The 13,883-nt window shown below is 44.0% G+C and overlaps 1 protein-coding gene across 3 annotated transcripts; it reads left to right on the top strand.

The window, feature by feature from the left end:
- Positions 1-5,765: 5,765 nt before the first annotated feature.
- LOC132133035 (long-chain-fatty-acid--CoA ligase ACSBG1-like) lies at positions 5,766-13,883 on the top strand. Of its 3 annotated transcripts, none has more exons than XM_059545696.1 (15): positions 5,766-6,071; positions 7,407-7,512; positions 8,278-8,333; positions 8,464-8,735; positions 8,865-8,953; positions 10,700-10,820; positions 10,908-10,988; positions 11,066-11,215; positions 11,304-11,480; positions 12,066-12,244; positions 12,376-12,570; positions 12,668-12,885; positions 12,974-13,113; positions 13,196-13,442; positions 13,576-13,883. In XM_059545696.1, exons 2-15 carry the CDS (start codon positions 7,451-7,453, stop codon positions 13,650-13,652), a joined length of 2,064 nt encoding a protein of 687 aa, XP_059401679.1. In that variant the 5' UTR covers positions 5,766-6,071; positions 7,407-7,450; the 3' UTR covers positions 13,653-13,883. The 3 variants fall into 3 exon arrangements, with proteins under 3 accessions (XP_059401679.1, XP_059401678.1, XP_059401676.1); XM_059545695.1 differs by having other exon boundaries at positions 5,768-6,077; positions 7,435-7,512; positions 12,340-12,570; XM_059545693.1 differs by having other exon boundaries at positions 5,769-6,071; positions 12,340-12,570.

The raw sequence follows: 13,883 nt of genomic DNA, 5'->3' as shown, positions 1-13,883 counted from the left end.
TCTGGCTCGAGCAGAGGACCGCCGGCTGGCGCTCTGGGAGATCTGAGGGTTACAGTGAGAGCTTCTCCTCCGGGCCAAGCCCCACGGACCTCTCGCTCCTCCCGCAGCGCCTGTCCCGTGCAGCTGCCGATTGATTCTGCTGGGCCGTCTCATGGCGGTCCCAGCGTGTCTTTCGGTGCGCCGCCCGAGGATCAGATGTCGATTGCTGCATCAGGGGATGGGTTATCGACCTCTGAGGATGAGGATTCGGCGGGGCTGCCCCCCTCAGGTGTTGTCGCTGCTGCCGAATCTGACTTGGAGTTGTCGGCCATGCTTGCCCGGGCAGCCGTGAGTATCGGGCTGGAGGTGACCACAACTCCCAGTCCCGAGCCCTCGCGGCTGGATGATTGGTTTCTCGGCGCGGAACGCGGCTCGCAACCTCGTTCTGCTCTGGTGCCTTTCTTCCCAGAGGTGCATGAAGAGGTGATGAAGTCGTGGACGGCCCCTTTCACGGCCAGAAGCCGCTCATCTCCCTCTTCCACCCTCACCACCCTCGATGGCGGGGCAGCCAGGGGGTACGTGGATGTTCCCAAGGTGGAGAGAGCGGTTGCGGTGCACCTGTGCCCGCAAAACGCCGCCACTTGGAGGAATCGTCTGTGTCTCCCATCCAAGGCCTGTAAGCTGTCCACCAGCTCCGCCCCGTGCTAAGAGTTCTTCGAGGCCGGTGCGTCGAGCCCCGCGCAGGAGAGCGGCACCCCCCGTGTCCCCACTCTGGGAAGTGGGCATCAGAATCCTCAACTATCTCGACGACTGGCTCATTATGGCCCGGTCCTGAGAGGAGTTGTGCGATCACAGGGACTTCGTGCTCCGGCACCTCAGTCAGTTGGGGCTTCAGGTCAACCGGGAGAAGAGCAAGCTCTCCCCTGTGCAGAGAATCTCTTATCTCGGTATGGAGTTAGACTCGGTGAGTATGATGGCACGTCTCACCAGCGAGCATGCCCAGTCAGTGCTGAACTGCCTGAGTTCCTTCAGAGGCAGGACAGTGGTACCACTGAAACACTTTGAGAGGCTCCTGGGGCATATGGCATCCGCAGCCGCGGTCACGCCGCTCGGGTTGCTTCATATGAGGCCACTTCAGCACTGGTTGCACTCCCGAGTCCCGAGATGGGCGTGGCGCCGCGGTACACATCGTGTCACCATCACACCGATGTGTCACCGCCTATTCAGCCGCTGGTCGGACCTTGCCTTTCTACGGGCCGGCGTGCCCTTAGAACAAGTGTCCCGGCACGTTGTTGTCACAACAGATGCCTCCAACTCGGGCTGGGGTGCGACATGCAACGGGCAGGCAGCTTCGGGGTCCTGGACAGGACCTCGACTGCTTTGGCACATCAACTGTCTGGAGTTGCTGGCAGTGCATCTACCTTTACGACGGTTTCGTCCGCTGTTGCTGGACAAGAAAGTGTTGGTCCGCACGGACAACACTGCGGCTGTTTCGTACATCAACCGACAGGGCGGTCTACGATCACGTCGCATGTCTCAACTCGCCCGCCATCTCCTCCTCTGGAGTCAGACGCGGCTCAAGTCGCTGCGCGCTATCCACATCCCGGGGGAGCTCAATCGTGCACCCGACGCGCTCTCACGACAGCTCACTTTCCCCGTGGAATGGCGACTCCATCCCCAGACGGTCCAGCTGATCTGGAGTCGATTCGTGGAAGCCCAGGTAGACCTGTTTGCTTCCACCAAGTCCTCCCACTGCCAGCTGTACTATTCCCTGTCCCAGGCCCCCCTGGGCACAGATGCACTGGCACACAGCTGGCCTCGGGCTTTACGCAAGTATGCGTTTCCCCCAGTGAGCCTGCTCGCACAGACACTGTGCAAGGTCAGGGAGGACGAGGAACAGGTCTTGTTGGTTGCGCTTTATTGGCCCACCCGGACCTGGTTTTCGGAACTCATGCTCCTCGTGACAGCCCCTCCCTGGCGCATCCCCCTGAGGAGAGACCTTCTCTCTCAGGGGCTTGGCACCATTTGGCACCCGCGTCCAGATCTCTGGAACCTCCACGTGTGGCTTCTGGACGGGATGAGGCAGACCTAAGTGATCTGCCCCCAGCGGTGGTAGACACTATCAATCAGGCTAGAGCCCCTTCTACGAGGCAGGCCTATGCTCTGAAGTGGAGTCTGTTCACGAATTGGTGTTCTTCTCACTGAGAAGACCCCCGGAGATGCCCGGTCAGAGTCGTGCTTTCTTTCCTGCAAGAAAGGTTGGAGCGTGGGCTGTCACCCTCCACCCTGAAAGTGTATGTGGCTGCCAATGCAGCCCATCACGATGCAGTGGACGGCCGGTCCCTGGGGAGGCATGACCTGATCGTTAGGTTCCTAAGGGGTGCCAGAAGGTTACATCCTCCTAGGACACCCCTGATTCCCTCCTGGGACCTCTCTATTGTCCTGGCGGGACTTCAGAGGGGTCCCTTTGAGCCGCTGGATTCAGTTGAGCTTAAGTTCCTGTCTCTCAAGACATTGCTCCTGATCGCGCTCACTTCCATCAAGAGGGTCGGGGACCTCCAAGCATTTTCGGTAAGTGAAGAGTGCCTTGTGTTCGGGCCGGCCTACTCTCACGTTGTCCTGAGACCCCGGCCTGGATACGTGCCCAAGGTTCCCACCACTCCCTTCCGAGACTAGGTGGTGAACCTGCAAGCGCTGCCACTGGAGGAGGCAGATCCAGCCTTGGCGTCGCTGTGTCCCGTAAGAGCGCTTCGCATATACGTGGACCGCACCCAGAGCTTTAGAAGCTCTGAGCAGCTCCTGGTCTGCTTTGGAGGTCAGCAGAAGGGGAAGGGTGTCTCTAAGCAGAGGTTGGCCCACTGGATAGTGGATGCCATCGCCTTGGCTTACCATACCCAAGGCGAGCCGTGCCCCCTGGGAGTGAGGGCCCACTCTACACGGAGAGTGGCCTCCTCCTATGCACTGGCGCACGGCGCCTCTCTGGCAGACATCTGTCGAGCTGCGGGCTGGGCGACACCTTACACCTTTGCGAGGTTTTACAACCTCCGTGTGGAGCCAGTTTCTTCCCGTGTGTTGGGTAACAGGTAATTGGCGGGAAGGGCTGGCTGGGAGTCACGCTTGCTGCGCCATTCCCCCTAACACAGGGATGTGAGCGCCTTTCTTCTCCCAGTAGAGTTCCCCGGTTGGCGTACCCTGGTCGAGCATCCTCCAGCACCCTTGGCAGTCAGACTTGGCGGAGCAGTCTGTCGCCAGGCCCAGTACTGGCGTTAGCATGCCCGGAGTTCCGGTCAGCCCCTGTACTGGGCTAGGTGTTCATATGGCTTGGTTCCCTATGGGTAATCCCATATGTGTATTCTTCCACGGTAAGGTTTCCCTCTTGGCAAACCCGTGTCTTCCCTTGACAGACCCGTTCTGTCAGTCTCTTCTGGCAGCCGTTCCATCCCTACTCCAAGGCAGGACCTGCCTCAGAGACCCCTTCCATATGTAGTACTGCCCCCTGGGTCAGTCCATATCGGTATATCCACATGTCACCTCCCTACGGGTAGGATGTGGTCTCCGTAGCGACCTTTTCCTAAGGCTCGCTTCCCCATTGTCTTGCCAGCTGAAAGAACAAATAGGGAAGATTTGAAGCAATCTTTCTCTGAAGGTTGAAATCCCTTCCATTAACTTCATGTGGGCGGAACAGCAGCGTGGCCTTCTCCAGCAGCGATGTACTCACCCTTTGGCCCCTTCGGTACCACGGTCAGTGAATTTGCGCTGGGGCTTTGGGAAGGTTACGACCTTAAGCGTAGCTTTTGTGACACGCCAGGGCTTGTCAACAATTACAGTGCCACAGGGTTGTGACGATGTTCAGGTTGTGGCGTTTTCCATAGGACCCCATATGTCGTTCGACATAACTCATAGTGACCGACAGATAGGGAACGTCTCGGTTACGTACGTAATCCTCGTTCCCTGATGGAGGGAACGGAGACGTTATGTCCCCATGCCACAACCTTGAACCGTTCGCTGTTGCCGGGACACGTTCTCGGCTCCTCAGCGTAAAACCTAATGAGTGGATGCACCCGTCGCCCTATTTATACCCGTTGGCACGGGGAGTGGCTCAGGTGTGTTAATCCACTAGCCAATTTTCATTGCTGTTTTCTCTTAAATTCAGAGATGATTGGCCTCCCAAGTGAGACCCCATATGTCATTCGACATAACGTCTCCGTTCCCTCCATCAGGGAACGAGGGTTACGTACGTAACCGAGACGTTTTCTCATTTTGAAAATCTGATCAAATATTCTAGAAAACCAACCAAATATTCAAATACCAACCAAAATGCATATATGTTGTGCAAACTTCGTAGCTAGACAGATCTAACTGTTTAAGGTTTAGGACTATAGGCTACTTGTGGACACAAAAAAAATTCTGAAATAAACCAAATAATGAGAAGTATTGGTCTGGCATAAGTATCATTGCAATGCTGCATTTATTGGTTGAAATGTCTAATAAAGTGTTGCTTGCCTAAAACCTCTAGTCATGTTCAAACAGTGTAAATAAGAATGATTTCCCTGATCAAATCTGTTGAGGTGGTAACACATTATAATAACAATTAGTCAAGTAGACACAGATAATAAATTGCATTACAGCAATAATTTGTAAGCACAAATATTTATGCCAGTTGCTTAAATAGTGTGATGTAAGTTAAAGTAACTAAAATACAACTCACAGCTCAAATTGTGCAATTAATAACCCAGAGGCCATTACAGAACATCAGGGAGATTATAAGGCTACACAAATAAGCATTATATGAACTTATATTTAAACAGAAAAGTTCTAAATAACATTAATAACAATTACTTAAATTGAGAGCAAACAAACATTTGCTTCTTTTTCATCAGGAACGCAAAATAACTTGCAGTGATCACAAGCTCACATGCTGGAATGATGAGTCAGGTGTATTGAAATGAGTGTATTGAATGTAAAGTGTCATATTTCATAATATAAAGACAACTATATTGTGAAACTTAGATACTAGTGGTGTAATAAAAGGGCAAAGACTCCGCTACACTACATAATATGAACTAATAATAAATAATACTTAAATATTTAGTTCATTCATATTAGATAAAGTGATTTTACATCTACTAGATTTGTAACATTTGTGTATGTTAGCAGTAATGCTCTATGAACTATCAATGAAGTATCAGTGAACACCAGTACAGTAGGCCAGTTGTAAATGAAAAAATTAAGCTTTGGTTAAATTACTCAAATTTCAAATTTTACTTCTCCGAAACTTAGGAACTCATTAGATCCTGGTAAAAGTCTTTACATAACTAATTACTTTAATTTTAATATATTTCAGACTAGTTGGCAGACAGCAAATTCATTCATTTCCAGTTGTTTTTAAATTGTTTAACTATTTATCTTCCATTGTCCATATATTAAATTACAGGGGCTTGATAAAAATACAGAGATTACAGATTTTATTTATGAATTTATGTTTTCGTTTTGTTTTCATTTTTGAAACCAGTAGCTATTCCTCGTTCTGGCCACCAGAGGGACACAATCAGCCATTCAGAAAGACTTCGAGGACTTTAAGATGTAGGCCTGAGTGAAAATTGCTTCGATTCGAAGCCATCTCTACATCTAGACAGAAATACATACATAGACTTTTAATATTTACAAATAGAGAAGTCATAATTTCTTTAATTAATTACATTTTTTATATCTCTTGCTGATTTCTGTCATTATGAATCCTCTTCTGGCATGGGATATTACAGTAACCTATACCCCACAATATTACAGCAGAAATATCCTGTGAATCTGAACCGGTGATGTCTGATTTGTGAATTAATCACTCTTTTGAGAGGGTTCTTTTGCATGAATAGGTCACATGAGTTCGGACAGACAGCACACTCACCCACTGAATCATTTGTAGCGGTTTCTCTGTACTAACAGGTTACTTCAGAGCGCAGAGGACAGACTGTTTGATGACGTGGATGTTGACCTGTACTCTATTAAAACCCCAAAGCGTCCAGTCTTCTGCCAGCGGTGACGAGGGTCTTGAAGTTCAACACCTGCGCGTGCAGCTTGTGGACCACTTAATACAGGTAAGACTTTTTCCTTCTAAGAGAGAGAACAGTGTTGGATTGCTCTTTCTTATGCGTATTGTTATGAATATTATTAATTAATACTATATCATGCACTTTGCTTGAAGTAGCCTAAAACTTTTATGGTACGAACTTCAATACAGGTTTAATGAGGTTTGACAAGTTGAGGACTTTTGGTCGGTTAACGGGCTCAATATGTCATCATGTCGTGTTAACTTGTAGATTAATAACATGACTCTTATTTTCGGATCTATTCATTTCTTAATAAAATAGTAAAAAGTGCAATTCAACTTATAATTTGATATTTGGGGCAGATAAAGTAAAAATGTCAAACTGAATCTCATAACAAATATCTGAATATCATAACAATTTTTTTTTTTAGTTTGGCATATCTTTTTGAAAATTATTTTTTATTTAATTTTATTTCTTGTTATTCTAATACTTGGAAAAACAATGGTCCACTAAATCAAAGTCATGTGGTGCCAACAACATTCATAAAAACACATAAATCTTAATATAATAGAGGACCTAAACCCTCATGACAAGGTCAAGTCTCTACCTTAAAAAAAATAATTATATATATATATATATATTAAAATAATGATTAAAGTTCCCGCTAACATGTACTGAAGGGATGATTACTCTTTCCTTGATGGTATAACATTTTCAATCATTATTAAACTTTTTCAAAACACACCAACATGATTGCAAATAGTACATTTCTGAGAATTTGACATTTTCACTTTAAACTAGAGTTAAATCGATTTTTCTATTTATTTTTCTTTTCTTTATCCTGGACACTCTTATTTGTATTTGTCCCATAAATTTAAGCTTGTGTGATTTGTTGCACTGAACAGAAAGGACTTGATTTGATGTAAGAGACTTTAAAGTTTGGAACACAAAAAAGCAAAATAATAATAATAATAATAATGTAAGCAGTTCTGTGAAAAAAAATATGACTCTTCCTCTCTTGTGATAAAACTAAAATAGAAAAAAATCCCATTAGAAAAAAATTAATTTAATTGAAAATAGGTCAGAATAACCTCAAATAAACTACGCACAAATGGGTTGTTTTACAAGGACTGTAACAAATGAACACATGAAAGCCTACAGACTCATTAAAATGCAGTGTTTTCACCCAAAGACATTGCACACTGAACAAACTTTTTGCCAACTTTCCTAAGAAAAGAACTTCACTATATGAACATTTCCCAGATGCTTGACACACTCAGAGCATCTTAAAAATAAGCACATAGCTGAAGTTTTGCACTTGGAGAATTGTGATGGTGCCTCATGGAGCTATTCATTGCTTCGTTCTGTCCTGATTATGCCAAGAACCGGACAATCTTTGAACAGTTCATACCAGTCCTGCAGTCAGCATGAGCACCAGCCCTCAAATACACCGGCAAACTGATCCAACCAATATCCAGCTCGGACAAAGGTATGTGTTTAATATAATTTTTTGAATTAACTTGCACTGTGATATCTTCATCATGTCTTCATTCTGCACATTGATATTTGAGTCATTTTATGTGAGTCAAAATGATTAAAAAAATCAATGCATTTGGTTAAAAAGAAAAAGGTTACAGGGTGGCATTTACAATGTATGTAAATTAGTTATTTATTTGATGATTTAAAAGCACAAATGTGAAACTTACAGTTTAGGAAAACATTAATTCAGCTTTTTCATGTTTATGGTGCTTCATGGCAAAAATGTAAAAAAAATTGAATATTCCTTTTAAAATGACAACCTTAGTTTGTGTGAAGTGATGTTCAACTAAGGTTGCCACAGACGAGAATAAGATGTATAATGTCTTTTTTTTTTTAAGAGTTTGGAATAACATTACATTGTCCTTTTCACCAAACACAGAATCAAAATGAGCAGCAGAAATTAAATCAGTCCATCTGCCAGTTCTGGCACTCTTGTTAAAAAAAGAACATTAAGTATCTTAATTAGTTTAAAGCAACCTAATGTGTCCACTCACTTGTGGCTGTTATGTCAAGAACTGAAGTGAAAGATAAAATAGAAGTTTCCACAACTGCTAAGAATTCACACATTTTGTGTGCCCCCGTTTGTCAACAAAGTTGGCAATGCTGTGGAGTGGTTACAGTACGTAATTCATGGGTATAGCACCAAGAGCGGGGTCTGACTGCAGGGAGAGCTGGTGTCCACTGCTATCTAACAGAGCAGAAATCTGTGTTTCAGCTTGGCCTGTTCATCCGTGACAGACCTTATGCAGCAGGATGTTGGAGATGGATTTTGTAAGTAGAGTAACTATTTGTTTAGCATATTTAGATTTGGAGATCAGGATTATGTTCTGAGCTTCTAATCCTGTTGTTCACATCATCACATTTTTAGTCATTGACCTTAGTCATTATCTATTCAATGCAGCAGAGAAAAGGAGCATTGAGGAGGTTCTGGCAGGTGCAGAATTGGCCCCAGCCCAATCTCTGTGGACTACAGAGCCCAGCGTATCAGTTCAGCTGAGAATGGATGAACTTTGTCCAGAACAGCCCATCACGGTGCATCAGATGTTTACCAACTCAGTTCAGAAGTACGGGAAGCTGACCGCTTTGGCAAGCAAAAAAGGAAACAAGTGGGAAAAAGTTACCTTTTTGGAATATTATCACCTCAGTCGAATGGCCGCCAAAGGCTTTCTAAAGGTGATCTCAGAGCAGTTTTTTAAACACTAATTTATACATAACATGTTCTTGTTACAATATTTATTTGCACAGCTCATTCTCATGTAAGTTATGAATCAGATATAATTAAATATTTGAACATTTTCCTAGCTTGGTCTGGAGCGGTTCCACAGTGTAGCCATCCTGGGATTCAATTCAGCAGAGTGGTTTACTGCTGCTGTTGGAACTGTCTTTGCAGGGTGAGAAAAAAACCTGTAGGTTTTTTAAATTTTATTTTAAGCTTAAAATTTCACACTTGTCATTTTTGGTTTTGCTAAATTTGAATTGTACTGCACAAATGAGGTGCATCTTCTTCTTCTTCTTCTTTTTGTTTTGTAGTAAGGGTCGGTTTCTCTGTCCAAGTTCACATAATAGAATGGTTAAATCGAGCATTTGAAGGATAAAACAAAACGTGCTGTGCATCACCTTTTGTCTTTTGGATCATGCACACAACACAGAGGCCAAATGTATTCTGATTAACACATGTTGGATGAAGCCAAGCTTTTGCTTTTTTGTGTTTCCATCATTTTACTGATGACTGCTTCTCTAATCTCAGAGAGTTCAACACAGGATTCACAAAACTCTTGCTGTTAAAAAAGATGGCTCAGTACCCAGTATATTTGAACCAGCTGGCTCCACTGAATCACAACCTACAAGTATGGTAAACAATAGACGTTTACATTTTCTGTCGAGTGTTCAAAATGGTCTCATCTACGTTAATGCTACCCGAGCATTGGAGTAAAGACTTTGTAAACCTCCTTCTTTGTCTTTGTGCTTTTGTGTGCAGTGTAGCTGTGACAGAAGCCTTTTATATTGTTTTATTTTTTCAGTTTGTCAGTGTTTTTTGTTTGTTTTGGTCAATGGATCACTTTGCCGCTGTCCACCTGCCCTGCCTTGAGCAGGGGAATCTCTCCCTCGAAAAGCATGTCTCTCCCATCAGACCATGTTTCCAGATGACTGTCTGTGCTCGTTCCTGCATGCAGGACTGAACACTGCCACATGAGCACAGTCGTCCAGGGAGAGTCTGCCTTAACCGTCTGCCTCGCGGATGAAGACGCCAGTCAAACTCCCAACCCAGTGCCCAGATAGTCACCACCCCATTGCACAGAGCGTCTACCTGAGCCCACCGCAGATAGAGTACAAGGGGATGGAATAAAGCCCCTCCCACACTTAGGGTTAACTACAATTGGCCTCTGAAAATATTTTGGATAATTTCTGGTATTGACCTGTGCCATCTGATTTTCCACTGGTTCCTTCCAGCCCTGATTTCTTGAATCTCCCGAATTTCCGGAGATTCTCTGGCTCCTCCTTCCCTTATAGCTCTACTTTAGTCCTCAGTCACTCCGGCTTCACCACGGTCTTCCATGTCGCCGCCTCTGCCTCAGTCCCCAGAGCCACTGACTCTGCCTTGACCCTCAGTGTCACCCTGGCACTTCACTCTGTCTCCTCCTGGGCCTTCTCTTCCATTGGCTTTGTCTCTGTCGGTCCCTGGTGTTGTCAGCCTTACCTCCAGCATAGCTCCTCCCTCCTTAAATGGGGTGCCACCGGGCATCTCCTTGGCTCCTACCACCACCAGCACCTCTCTCATTTCTTTCATTACCACCTTTGGATCTCTGTTCAGTACTCACAGTCACCAATCATCATCAACCTAAACCTCCTTCCATCAGTGAATTGTCGGCGCGGTGTTGCACCTTTTTAGGAGGGGGCATTCTGTCACAATTAAATTCATTGTAGTTTGTTGTAAAACATGGAACAAAATATCCCAAGATTGCTAAAAATACCCCTGGGTTAACAATCTCAAGTGTAAAAAGCTTGTTTACACATTGGTCAAGATGTTGCAGATGCCATTAACATCAAATATAACCTTAAATGAACTTATTAAAGTGGAAATAGAGTATTAGGTATAGGATCACTGCCCTCACATCTATATTTTTTGTTTGTGCTAGGGGTATAGTGGCAGGTATCTATACCACAAACTCACCAGATGCCTGCTTCTATGTTGCTAATGATTCAAGAGCCAACGTAATTGTTGTGGAAAATCAAAAGCAGCTGGATAAGATTTTAGAGGTAATATTAAATCTACTTTATTTTCTAAACATGGACCTCATTATAAACAGTGAACAAGCTGATTAATACTCCTGTTTGTCTTGTTAGGTAAAGAATGAGCTTCCACACTTGAAAGCCATAGTACAGTATTCTGGATCTTTGAAGGAGAAGTTGCCCAATCTCTATTCAGTGAGTGTATGATATATAGAGATCCACGTAAGTCAAAGTTACCCAAAGACTTACCTTAAATATTTGACTCTGAACAGTGGGAAGAGTTCATGGCACTAGGACTGGAAGTCTCTGATCAAGAACTAGATGAAGTCATTTGTAGCCAGAAAGCCAATCAATGCTGTGTACTTATTTACACCTCTGGAACAACCGGATCGCCAAAAGGAGTAATGCTAAGTCATGACAACGTAAGCTGCTATGGAAAATTACATTCACAATCTAGCAGCAATGTTGTGTTGCAGGTTATTGACAATTTTGAATTCTGGACTCTTACAGATCACATGGACAGCCCACCATGCAAGCAGGGCTGGAGATATGCAGCCAGCTGAAATCAGTCAAGAGTCTCTGGTCAGCTACCTTCCACTCAGCCATATTGCCGCTCAGATCTATGATCTCTGGACAGGGATCCAATGGGGGGAGCAAGTTACTTTTGCTCAGCCAGATGCTCTAAAGGTAAATGTTCAAGAACAGGACTTTTTTTTAGCTTTAGGTCAGGGCACACAGTCCTGCTCCTGGAGGGCCACCTTCCCATAGAGTTTAGCTCCATTCTGCCTGCCTTAACTTTTCTACTAATCTTGCACACTCTACTGGACAATGAAAACCCTGCTTTAGATGCTGTAACTGGTGTCATCATCAAATATTAGTGTTTTAGTCAAAACCAGGCCAGGACCTAAGTAGATCGACTCCAAATCAAAAAAGAGCCCTGAAGTTGTTTGAGATCCAAATACTTCTATAGACTAAAAAGAGATGGATAACGCATCTCCAGTTCCTCTTCTACTATAGAAACTGAAGCCAAAAAGTCCAAGTATGGCCACTGTCATCTAATGGCAAAAACATAATTTAGAGCCCAAGTCTGTGGAGTAGCATTTCATTTGGAGCCTGAGTCCCCTCGCCCAAACTCCAACAGACCCAATCATAGACACAAGCACTGTTTTTAAAGTATCAAATAACTAACAGCAAATAAATTAGAAAAATTAGCACTTGAACATCAGTGTGATAAGAACTATCTAAAATGTAAAATGTAATGTTCTCTTTTAGGGGAGTTTAGTAGACACCCTTCGAGAGGCAACCCCTACAGCCCAGATGGGCGTTCCACGTGTTTGGGAGAAAATTATGGAGAAAATCAAGGAAGGCATTTCACGGTGTGGATACATGAAAAGGAAACTAGTGACATGGGCCATGTCTGTTAGTCTGGAGGCTAATCAAAGGCCTACCAAGTATGTCAATCATTTTACAGTATATCTTTGTCTGTTATGTTACATTCATGTTATTTGAACTTTTCTTGTTTTTATAACCATTGTCATCAAATCAGGGATGAGAAGTCATTCCTCTTTACTCTTGCGGACAGCCTGGTCTTGCAGAAGCTTCGTGCCGAGCTGGGCTTCTCCAATTGTGTGAAGTTCTTCTCAGGAGCAGCCCCCATTGGAAGCGAAACTCTTCAGTTCTTCCTCGGCCTCAACATTCGGCTTTATGAAGCCTACGGGATGAGTGAAAGCTCAGGACCCCACTTTATGTCTGGGCCAAAAGCATACCAGTTTTCAAGGCAAGCCCTCTTACCTCAACTTACAGGCTGAGTACCTTCAATCCGAAGGCCAATAATCAACAAGTTTAATGTGTAACAATTCCTTAAACTCTTCTAGCTGTGGTAAGGTGGTTCCAGGCTGCCAATACAAACTAGTAAATATAGATGGTGATGGCATTGGAGAGGTGTGTTTCTGGGGCCGCAATGTCTTCATGGGATTCCTCAACCTGGAGGACAAAACAAAGGAGGCTTTGGATGAAGATGGATGGCTTCGGTCTGGAGACTTAGGAAGGGTAGATGAAGATGAGTTTCTTTACATCACTGGAAGAATAAAAGGTGAAGGATGTTATTTTGAATCATGAGCATTTTAACTAGCTTCAAGTTCTCTTTAAGTGGCATTTCCATTCAATCGCTTTCTATTCAGAGCTTATAATCACGGCTGGAGGAGAGAACATTCCCCCACTTCCCATAGAGGATGCTGTAAAACAGGAGTTACCAATCATCAGCAATGCCATGTTGATTGGAGACAAGAGGAAATTTCTGTCCATCCTGCTAACGCTAAAGGTAAACTATGCTTTGAGATAAAATCTGGCTTCAATGCCTCCAAAAGCATATAGGTTAATCCACTCTTCCTCCGCTTGGATAGTGCACAATCAATCCAGAAACTACAGAGCCCACTGACATTCTTAGCTTGGAGGCTGTGGAATTCTGTCAGCGGCTTGGTAGCCAATCGACAAAGGTGTCAGACATCATTGGTGGAAAAGACAAGCTAGTTTATCAGTCCATTGAAGAGGGCATTGCACAGGTCAATTCAAAAGCAACCTCAAATGCCCAGCGCATTCAAAAATGGACCATATTAGGGAAAGATTTCTCAATTGTTGGAGGAGAATTAGGTGAGTGCTGTGAACACTTCTCAACAGATATCCAATGTGAATAAACAATTATGTATTTCCTGATGGATCATAATTTCTATTGAACCTGGAACAATATTCATTACCAAAGATAATAGAATTTGTTACTTTTCAGGTCCTACAATGAAACTTCGTCGTCCAGTGGTGTTGCAGATATATCACAGTGAAATAGAGAGTTTTTACAGAGACTAGATTACCTTGACTTTTCTGTAACTCTGTTAAAGATAGTTTCTTTTTTTGGCCAATCATATTGTAGAAATTTATTTTTTAATCTAACACAAACTGCCCAATTTTTTTTTTCATTACTATCACTAAACATACTGTTAATTGTCTTCAATGTAAATTGGATGTTATACGTTTAATATTCCTGTTTTGACCAGATCTTAAAAATAAAACTTGTGCTTTGTCCATATACTTACTGTA

This window comes from Carassius carassius, chromosome 50 (assembly GCF_963082965.1).
Source record: "Carassius carassius chromosome 50, fCarCar2.1, whole genome shotgun sequence".
Lineage (NCBI taxonomy): Eukaryota > Metazoa > Chordata > Actinopteri > Cypriniformes > Cyprinidae > Carassius > Carassius carassius.
The sequence above is the reverse complement of the archived record's forward strand: the minus strand, read 5'-3'. Positions and strand labels throughout refer to the sequence as shown.

Bases quoted from the DNA above. Each gene is read 5' to 3' on its own strand.
- LOC132133035 (XM_059545695.1), top strand. From the start codon at position 7,451: ATGAGCACCAGCCCTCAAATACACCGGCAAACTGATCCAACCAATATC. The intron at 12,245-12,339 runs GTATGTCAATCA...TCATCAAATCAG, and splicing joins GCTAATCAAAGGCCTACCAA to GGATGAGAAGTCATTCCTCT. The intron at 13,443-13,575 runs GTGAGTGCTGTG...GTTACTTTTCAG, and splicing joins AATTGTTGGAGGAGAATTAG to GTCCTACAATGAAACTTCGT.